We start from the raw sequence: 10,319 nt of genomic DNA on the forward strand, positions 1-10,319 counted from the left end.
AAAAAAAAAAAAAGTAAATCCATTCTTTACCTATTAGGGAAAACAAACAAAAAGGTGTCAAATCATTCATGTTGAATTTTTTTACCATCTCTAATTTTGCTAGGAAAACATAGAATTTGTCACTTATTGTTAAAATGTAAAAGTCTCTCTTATAACAAATACTTATTACTAATAAGGGAATTTTGAACAACTTTTTTTTTTTTTGCATTAGCCAGTACTTTCTATTTGTTGACACGAAATATTTTTTCCTTCATTCATTCAGTTGCCAAATTTGTTCTCTTGCTTTTTTAGAGGGTGGGGCTTGGACTTATTTAGTGACTGTTAAGGACTGAATGTTTGTGTCCCCTGCAACAAATGCATACGTCAAGCCTAAACGCCAATGTGATGGCATTATGAAGTGGGGCCTTTGGGAGGTAATTAAGTCATGAGAGTGAAGCTCTCATGAACTGGATAAGTGTCCTTATAAGAAGAGCTATGAGAGATTTTGTTTCCTCTATCTTTCTTTCTCCCTGCCATCTGAGGATACAAAGAGCAGACAGCTGTCTGTGAACCAGGAGAAGGGCCCTTACCAGAATCTGATTATGCTGGGTGATACGGTTTGGCTCTGTGTCTCCTCCATCCAAATCTCACATTGAATTGTGATCCCGAGTGTGTGTGTGTGTTAGCAGGGGCCTGGTGGGCATGGGGGTAGTTTCTTTTTCTTTTTTTTTTTCTGTTTTGAAATGGAGTCTTGTTCTGTCGCCCATGCTGGAGTGCAGTGGCACGATCTTGGCTCACTGCAACCTCCACCTCCCAGGTTCAAGCGATTCTCCTGCCTCAGCCTCCTGAGTAGCTGGGATTACAGTCACATGCCACCACACCCGGATAATTTTTTGTAATTTTTAGTAGAGACAGCATTTCACCATGTTGGTCAGACTGGTCTCAAACTCCTGACCTCGTGATCCGCCTGCTTCAGCCTCCCAAAGTGCTGGGACTACAGGCGTGAGCCACTACGCCTGGCCTGGTGGTTTCTAGTAGTTTAGTACCATCCCCCTAGTGCTGTCTCTTGACAGAGTTCTCATGAGATCTGGCTGTGTAAGTGTGTAGCACTTCCTGCTTTTCTCTCTCTCTCTCTCTCCTCCTGGCCACATTAAGACATGCCTTGCTTCCCCTTTGCCTTCCACCATGATTGTAAGTTTCCCAAGGCCTCCCCAACCATGCCTCCTGTACAGCCTGTGGAACTGTGAGTCAATTAAACCAATTTTCTTCATAAATTACCCAGTCTTAGGTAGTTCATTATAGCAGTGTGAGAATGGATTAATACACAGGCACTCTGATTTTGGACTACTAGCCTCCAGGACTGTGAAAAATAAATGTCTGTTGTTTAAGCCACTCAGTTTATGCTATTTAGTTATAGCAGCCTGAATTAACTAAGACAGTGACTTTGCCCCTTGTGGCCATGGCCAGGCCTCATTTAGGCAGTACCAATTGGTATACCTGGGAAAGAAATGGTAGAAGTAGGTTGATAAAGCAGGATCAGTTCTTTTAAGTTTTTGCTCAAGTAGTGCAGTTATACAGCATGATTATCTGTTCACATCTTAATAACATAAGCAAAGGATATAGCTCTGGGGATGCCAAAGAAGACATTGCTGCTTCTCCATTTTGCCTAGGGCTATTTATATCCTATCTTTCTGTCCAGTCTTTAAACAACTTGAGGGTAACAGCTGTTTATTAGTTTTGTAACATTCACAGTGCCTGACAAAGTACCAGGTGCCATTTACACTACATGAATGTACAAACAAAAACATGGTACAGTATTAGCATTTCCTAGAAATTAACCTTCTCAAAAAATTTTGTAAAGAAAACAACATGGTTGGAAACAAACTCCATAGCTATTAAGTCCATGACTATATATTATTGCATATAGAAACATGGCAAGAATGTAGTGATGTTTTCAACCCTCAATTCATTAATATTTATTGAGCAGTTAATGTCCACCAGGTTCTGTGGAAAGAAGAAAATCTGGAACTATTTCATAATTTAAAAAATTTTTTTGAAAGAAAAAATCAAGGAATATCTAATAAAGTAGGGAAATGTACACACAAACAAATAATTTTACAATTATGTCAGTATGTTAAGTACAATAATGCTGACACATAAAAGCCATGCAAATGATATTAAGATTATCTTAGCTATTTCCCATAATCTATCAAATCGGAACAGTTCATTATAGTCAGAGTGGTTACTATTGTTTTGAAGATGGCTGAAATGACTGGATTGGCAATGCTGGAAAACAAATGCCAATTTAGAGAATGAAAGCTTTATTTTGTTAAAATGAGAAGAACATGGCATTTCATATTTTCTATACAGAAATAATTTTAAAGTACATTTAAGGAAATTTTAGTTTTTAAAATCCATAAGTACCTAATCAGTGAAGGAAGGCTATAAATTAGGAAGTTTTTACAGTAATGAAAGGGAGGTGACCTGATATTAAGTGATGGTATTAAGGTTGATGAAGTATGGAAAGACCCTCCATATATAACAATAGCTCATGATAGACTATATTTACTATGATAAATGGAGATAGTCCATTTAAAGTTATTGACTTAGATTCTGACATTCAACATACAAAAATTAGGTACATAAAAACAGGGTCTTTAGCAATAATGGCAAATTTATAAAACTAGGTTCTAGTAGAAAATAGCTAACATTTCAAATTAATGCAATCTAGATTTTAAAAATTTCTGTTTACTTTTAATTTAAAAGGGAATCTTTGGATTTAGAAGTCAAATTTTGGGTAAGGTTGACTTAAGCTGTTCATATGTTTTAGATAATACAAATATTTAGTATTTCTTACCCATTAACCTCAAATAATCTTGAAAATAAATATTCCCCAGGATGTTTTAGAGGCAGAAGCATTAACCTCAACTTCTTATAAATACTACAACAGGTAGAAGTGAGGCCAAGAATAGCTAGAAATGTGTGTCACAAACATATCAGCAGGTGCTTATGACAATCCTGGCTTCCTTATTCTTGTCAGATGTACTGGTTTCACAACTAGCAAGTCAGTGCAATACATGCAATGGTATGGAACCATGCAGGGACCTAGAGAGCTTCACAAGGGTTTTTATAGAGACTGGAGTTGTCACAGTAGGCTTCAGAGGGTCTGTAGACTTGCCCGGACCTCCAACAGTAAGTTATTCATGGCTGGAAAAGTTTTTCTGGATCTTTAAGGTTGAGAGTGGATCAGGGTCATTAAAATTAGTTTCTCTTGATAGCTGTATTAGATGTTTTAAAAAGCCCTCTAATAAATATTGGAGATGGTCTTTAGTGATTACTATATGTTAGAGACCTTTACCTGTAAAACGGTTTTAACTTTTTATTATGAAGATTTTCATACATAGAGAGTAAAACAAACCTCCATGTACCCTTCACCCAGTTTAACTACCATCAACTTAGTCCATCTTTACTTCTCCTATCTCTCCACCCTTTTTTTGTTGGTATATTTTAAGGCGACTTCTAGACCTCATGTGTTTTCATCCCTAAATGCTTCAGTGTGCATCTAAAGTTTTTTCACCATAACAACAACGTTACACATAAGGTATTTTAAACCCCATTTACTGATGACAACATGGAATCTTGGTGAGGCAAACAACTTCCTGTAGGTCACAGGGCAAACACATGAGTCAGGTAAGGCCTGTTGTCAGTTATCAGTGATCATGTTCTTCAACTACTACATGTGGTACACTGCTGTTACTATACTGCTATTAAATGCCTCCAAAGGAAAAACAGGTTTACCTGCAGACTAAAGCTGGAAGAGCCTATCTCTTACACATTAATTTATCAGATGGCTATAAGTAAAAACAGGTACCTGAAGTGCTTTTATAATTATTTCAAGTTAAACTATATATCTGCATAGAGTCCTTAAAAACTTTTGTGTAAGTACAAACATATCAAAACATTTTGCTACTAATTTCCACTATAATTTCATTACATATATATAATGTAAATATTTAGTTTCCTAAATGTAAAATGTGCATACACAAGGTATCTGATAATAACTTAAGGGTTTTTTTTTGTCTGAACAATGTTTATTAATATAGTTCTCCCACAAAAGCCCATGAAAAGCCGGTCAAATGGATAATTAATGACTCAATGTCTTCATTTTCAGTGAAAGCACATGTATATTACAGTGCACATCTATCAGCATCTTCCATGAGCTCAGGATATTTCTGAAGCCCTACTGGTTATACCACTGTAAGAGCCTGGGAGTACAACACACTGCATTTTCCTAGAGGGTCAACTTAGTGATGGTAAGTTTGTTTTTTAAAAAAACTATGTATTATTCAGAAGCATTTAAAATGTGCTGGACTTTTAAAGATTAAAATCTAGGAATTCCTACAAAGTTCTTATAATAAGCCGATTTTAGGGCTGTGATCCCGGATTTAATTTTTTTCTGCTCTTTAAGATATTTTAAAATAGAAGGACTTGTTAATTAAAGAATAAGATGAAAAAGTGCTGGCAAGGGGAGGGATGCTGGGGTTTAGGGCTTGAGAAAAATGGAAGAAATTAAGTGGGATATACGTAAGGGTCAACTTGAAGTCAATTAAACAAATAATAATTGAGCAGTACTCGGAATCCAGGTAAAAGTAGATGATAGGAATTTATAGTGTAATCTTTCTGCTGTTCCATGGCTTGTAGGAGGAATGCTCAAGAACACAGGGAAGAAAAATAGCTGGTTTGTTTTTTCCAAGGTTGGAAAATGAAGAAGGTAAGAATAAGTGCATCAATGACATAGTGAAGTTTTAAAGTTTTTTGTTTTTAATTTTTGTGGGTACATAGTAGATATATACAGTTATGAGGACATAGTGAATTTTTTTTAGAGACCAAAATTTTAGAAATTCTGAGTGCTATGGGGCAATTGAATTGGAGTGACACTATGCCTTTAAAGAAAAAAAACCATGAAACTTCAAGCCCTGTTTTAAAAACTGTGATGAGGCTTCACTGGGATTTAAGTACCTAACAGCTAAATGGCCATTAAAAGATTTATTAGATATTCACTTTAACTGACCCCATGGGTGTCCTTCAATTTTACTCAACAGCTGGAGTTTCATTTGACTTTTTGGCTCTTTTTTTTTTCTCTCCCAAAATGCTGTTATATAGTAAAGATGTATACATCAAAGTGATGTTTTAATTCACTAAGTGCCTGAAGGGAAAGTGCACTAAGAAAATATATTCAATGAGAAGTTAGTTTGTAATAGTGTTTATTACCACAACTGAAGACACCATTGTGGACACTAGAGACAAACAGCCCACAACAACAGGGATCAATCTTTAATACACATAAAGAATCTAAGATAATATATCTCACCTCTAATTTCTGGTTCAAATTGCTCAGTTCAAAGGGTAATTCTTCTTTAAGGTGTGGTAATTCTTTTCGTGGAACTTTGTTTTGTTTCATCTGATGTAATCTCAGTTTTTCAAAGCTATTTGTTAGTTTGGAAAACTGTAAATCACAGAAAATGTTAACATTTTACTATTACCAATTATTTCTAACCTGATTTCACTATCTCTTTTCCTGTGTACCTCTTTGAAAATTTAAGTCATGATTAGAAAGTGCAGTAAAGCTTAAATGTTTCAATTAGTGAAGACAGAACCAGTTATTAAAACTAAATTATTGAAGCTGAACACAATTCAGCTTTCATGTAAACTCGAGACTTCATTAACTGCACAGTTAAACAATGATTCACTTGATAAATGGCTTGTTCAATTTTGTTTTAATCATACGCAGTAAAGCTGACAATTTTTTTAAAAAACAAGTTTTTTCTTACTTTTAGTTAGTGCCATCTTGTGTTAACAATTTTAAATCCAGTAACTCAATCTACAAAATAACTAGCTTATACCTTATTTAAGAAAACAGAATATATATTAATTTAAAAGACGTACGTAACATAAACCACTTATTCATGTGGATACATTTAAATAAATTTTAATATCAAAATTGATCTAATATTTTTCTTACTGATAATTCTTTTTACAACTTTGTATTGTTTTTTCCATTTCCTGTTCTACATTCAAATGGTAGATTCAAAATAGCATATTTATGAACATTTGTGAGGAAATTTCTATACTCATGTATCTGCTTTCAAATGTGTCTTATTTACACATTTTATTTAAAAATAAGTACAAGTTTACAAGAAGTTCCAAAGTTATTACTGAGGTCCCAGGTTCTCTTCACCTAGTTTCCCCCAATATTTACATCTTATTGAACTACAGTACATCAAACCCAGGAAATTGAAATTGGATCAATATATGTATATAGTTCTCTGCCATTTTATCACATATATAGATTTATCTGACTACAACCACAACCAAGATATAGAACTATTCTGTCACCACAAAGATGTCCCTCATGCTATCCCTTTAGAATCACACTTAATCCCCTCATCCCCCAACCCCTAATCACTGAAAACCACTAATTTGTTTTCCATCTCTATAATTTTGAGAATGTTATAAAAAGAAATCATACAGCACATTAACTTTTGAGATTGTATTTTTTTCACTCAGCTTAATGTGAGATCCATGCATAAATCAACAGTGGATTCCTTTTTAGTGCTGAATCATATTCCATGGTATAAATGTATCAGTTTGTTTAACCATTCATATACTGAGACATTTTGATTTTTTCCAGTTTTTGCCTACTGTAAATAATGCTACGAACAATGATGTCTACTTTATCAGATATTAAAGTAGCCACTTCTGCTTTTTTCCTCATAATTTTAAATTGAGATATAATTCACCTGCTATAAAATTCACCTGAATAATATTCCATTGCATAAATACACTACATTTTGTTTATCCATTCATCAACTGATAGAAATGTGGGTTGTTTCCACTTTGAGATATTATAAATAATGCTGCTGTGAACACTTACATAGAAGTTTTTGTGTAGATATATGTTTTACTTTCTCTTGGGTATATACCTAGGAGTGGAATTGTTGGATCTTATGGTAACTTTAACTTTTTGAAGAACAGCCAAATTGTCTTCCAAAATGGTTGCACCATTTTCCATTCCCATTCACAATGCGTTGGGTTCCAACGTCTCCATATCCTCACCAACACTTGTTGTTTTCTATCCTTTTTATTATAACCATCCTAGTGGATGTGAATGGATATTGTGGTTTTGGTTTCCATATACCTAACGACTAATGATGTTAAGCATTTTTATGTGCTTATTGGCCATTCGTATATCTGCTTTGGATAAATATCTATTCAAATATTTATTCATTTTAAAATTTGGTCATCTGTCTTTTTATTATCAATTAGTAAGTTATTCATATATTCTAGATACCAGTCCCTTATCAAATATATGGTTTGCAAATGTTTTCTCCCCATTGATGGGTGTCTTTTTAGTTTCTTGATGGTGTCCTTCGAAGCATAAAAGTTTTAAAATTTTAATGACATCAAATTTATCTAACTTTTTGTTGCTTGTGCTTTTGGTGCCATATCTAAGAAACCATTGCCTAATCCAAGGTTATGAAGATTTACTCCTATGGTTTCTTCTAAGAGCTTTTTAGATTTAGGTTTTACATTTGGATCTTTGATCCATTTTGAGTTAATTTTTGTCTATGGTTTAAGGTAGGGGTCCAACTTAGTTCCTTTGCATAAGGATATCCTCTTGTCATTGCACCATTTGTAGAAGAGACTAATCTTTCTGTATTGAATTATCTTGGCACCACTTCTGCTTTCTTTCTATTAATATTTGCATGGTATATTTCTCCATCTTTTTAATTTCAACTTGCCTATACAGTTATATTTGAAGTGAGTTTGTCATTTTTTTATTTATTGTCAATCTCTGTCTTTCAGTTGGTGTATTTAGGCCATTTCTATTTAATGTAATTATTGATATGTCATGGCTTAAGCCTTTTTTTGCTTCCTGTTTGTTCTCTAGGTTTTGGTTTCTCTATTTTCACTTTCTTGTCTTCTTGTGAATTACATAAGCATTATTTTAGAATCCATTTTATCTATAGTGTTTTTGAGTATATCTCTTTGTAGATCTTTTTTAGTGGTTGCTCTAGGCATTACACTGTATTTACATAATTAATCACAGTCTATTGGTGTTTGACATCTTTCCAGTTCAAGTGTAGAAATCTTACTTTCCTTTATGTTCTTTTACTCTGTTCCATTTATAACACCATTAACTTAGTGTTTCCTGTAGGTATACTGAAAACCATATTAGACATGGTTATAATTTTTTGCTATCAAAAAATTTAGAAAATACAAGAGGATAAGGAGAGTCTATTGCATTTCCCTTCATGTTTTTTACTCTTTTTGGTGTTTTTACTTCTTCGCTGATGTCTTAAGATTCCTTCTTTATCATTTCTTTTCTGTTACGAGACCTTCCTTTAGCCATTCTTTTAGGGTAGGTCTGCCAGCAACAAATGCTTTTAGTTTTCCTTCCTTTGAGAATGTTTTAATTTCCTCTTCATTCCTGAAGGGTGTTTTTGCCAGACCTAGAATTCTGGGTTGAAAGCTCTGTTCTTTCAGCACTTGAAAGCCTCCATCATTTCCAGAGAGAAAGCCACCATTATCAGAATTGGTTTTCCCTATAGGTAAGGTTTCATTTCTCTCTTGCTGCTTCCAAGATTTTTTTCTTTGTCTTTTGGTTTTCAGAACTTTGACTGTGATGTGTCTTAACACAGCTGTCTTTTGATTTATCCTGTTTGAAGTTCACTCAGCTTTTCAATCTGTAGGTTTACCTTTTTTTTTTTGGCTAAGTTTTGTAACTTTTCAACCATTATTTCTCTGAATGCTTTTTCACCCTCCCCATCTTTCTCCTCTCCTTCTGGATTCTCTAATGATATAAATTTTAAATTGCTTGTTGCCATACTACATGTTCCCAAGGTTCATTTTCTTTTACTCTTTCTCTCTGTTGTTCAGATTGGGTAGTTTCTATTGTATTATCTTCGAGCTGATTCTTTTCCTTCTGTCCTCTTCATTCTGCTTTTAAGTCCCTCCATTGAGTTTTTAAATTTGGTTATTATAGTTTTAAGTTATAAAATTTCTAATTGGTTCTTTATATTATTTATTTGCCAAAGCTTTATACTTTTTCATTTATTTCAAGCCATATTTGTAATAGTTCATTGAAATATTTTATAACAGCTGCTTTAAAATCAGATAATTCTAATGTGTGTCATCTTGGCCTCGGCATCTGTTGAGTGTCTTTTCTTATTCAAGTTGAGATCTTCTTGGTTCTTTCTATAATGAATGATTTTTATTGATACCTGGACATTTTTGTGTATTGTGTTTTGAGACTCTGGATTTTATTCAAATATTGTGTTTTAGCAGTCCTCCTCTGACAATTTCTGGAAGGGAAAATTGGAGTGCCACTCCATTACTGCCAGGAGACAGTGGATGTCCAGGTCTTCACTTGGCTTCAGTTGGTATCCAGTGGGAGGTGCTCCTTATTACTGCTGATTCGAAGTGGGAGTTCAGGCTCCCCACTAGTCTTTCACTGATACACTTTGATTGAAGGGTCATGGGTGCCTTGTAACTATTTTCTTTTTTTTTTTTTTTTTTTTTTTAAGACGGAGTCCCCTCTGTCGCCCAGGCTGGAGTGCAGTGGCCGGATCTCAGCTCACTGCAAGCTCCGCCTCCCGGGTTCCTGCCATTCTCCTGCCTCAGCCTCCCGAGCAGCTGGGACCACAGGCGCCCGCCACCTCGCCCGGCTAGTTTTTTGTATTTTTTTAGTAGAGACGGGGTTTCACCGTGTTAGCCAGGATGGTCTCGATCTCCTGACCTCGCGATCCACCCGTCTCGGCTTCCCAAAATGCTGGGATTACAGGCTTGAGCCACCGCGCCCCGGCGTAACTATTCTCACATGGCCTTCAGTGATACTATAGTGGGGGTGGGTGAACTTGTCACCACTAAGCAGTGGTGACTCCTCAACAGCCTTCCTATAATAACACCCGAGACTGGAGAGGGAGGGGTGCCTCCTTACCACCAGGTAGGTGTAGAAGTCCAAGCTCTCCACCATCACCATGGGTTGATGAGGGCCTTGTTAATATCTAGTGAGGATGAAAGTCCTGGTTCTCCATTCAGTCTTCCCAGACACTACCCAGGAAAGAGGGCCAGGGTTACCTTGTTACAGCTTAGTGAAGGCAGAAATCTAGGTTTTTCCACTAAGCCTTTGTAGGTGGCAGTGGGGCTGCAGTTTGTTTTCTTTCTTTCCCTTTCTTTCTTTCTTTCTTTCTTTCCTTCCTTCCTTCCTTCCTTCCTTCCCTCCCTCCCTCCCTCCCTCCCTCCTTCCTTCCTTCCTTCCTTCCTTCCTTCCTTCCTTC

At 35.5% G+C, this 10,319-nt stretch overlaps 1 protein-coding gene across 1 annotated transcript in view; it reads right to left on the reverse strand.

The window, feature by feature from the left end:
- Positions 1-10,319, reverse strand: part of DEUP1 (deuterosome assembly protein 1) — a 101,473-nt gene that overhangs the window by 58,260 nt on the left and 32,894 nt on the right. Inside the window, 1 exon segment of the mRNA XM_017863699.1 lies at positions 5,351-5,485. Coding sequence (XP_017719188.1) covers positions 5,351-5,485 — 135 coding nt within the window.

Source organism: Rhinopithecus bieti, unplaced genomic scaffold, assembly GCF_001698545.2.
Source record: "Rhinopithecus bieti isolate Rb0 unplaced genomic scaffold, ASM169854v2 scaffold_71999, whole genome shotgun sequence".
Classification (NCBI taxonomy): domain Eukaryota; kingdom Metazoa; phylum Chordata; class Mammalia; order Primates; family Cercopithecidae; genus Rhinopithecus; species Rhinopithecus bieti.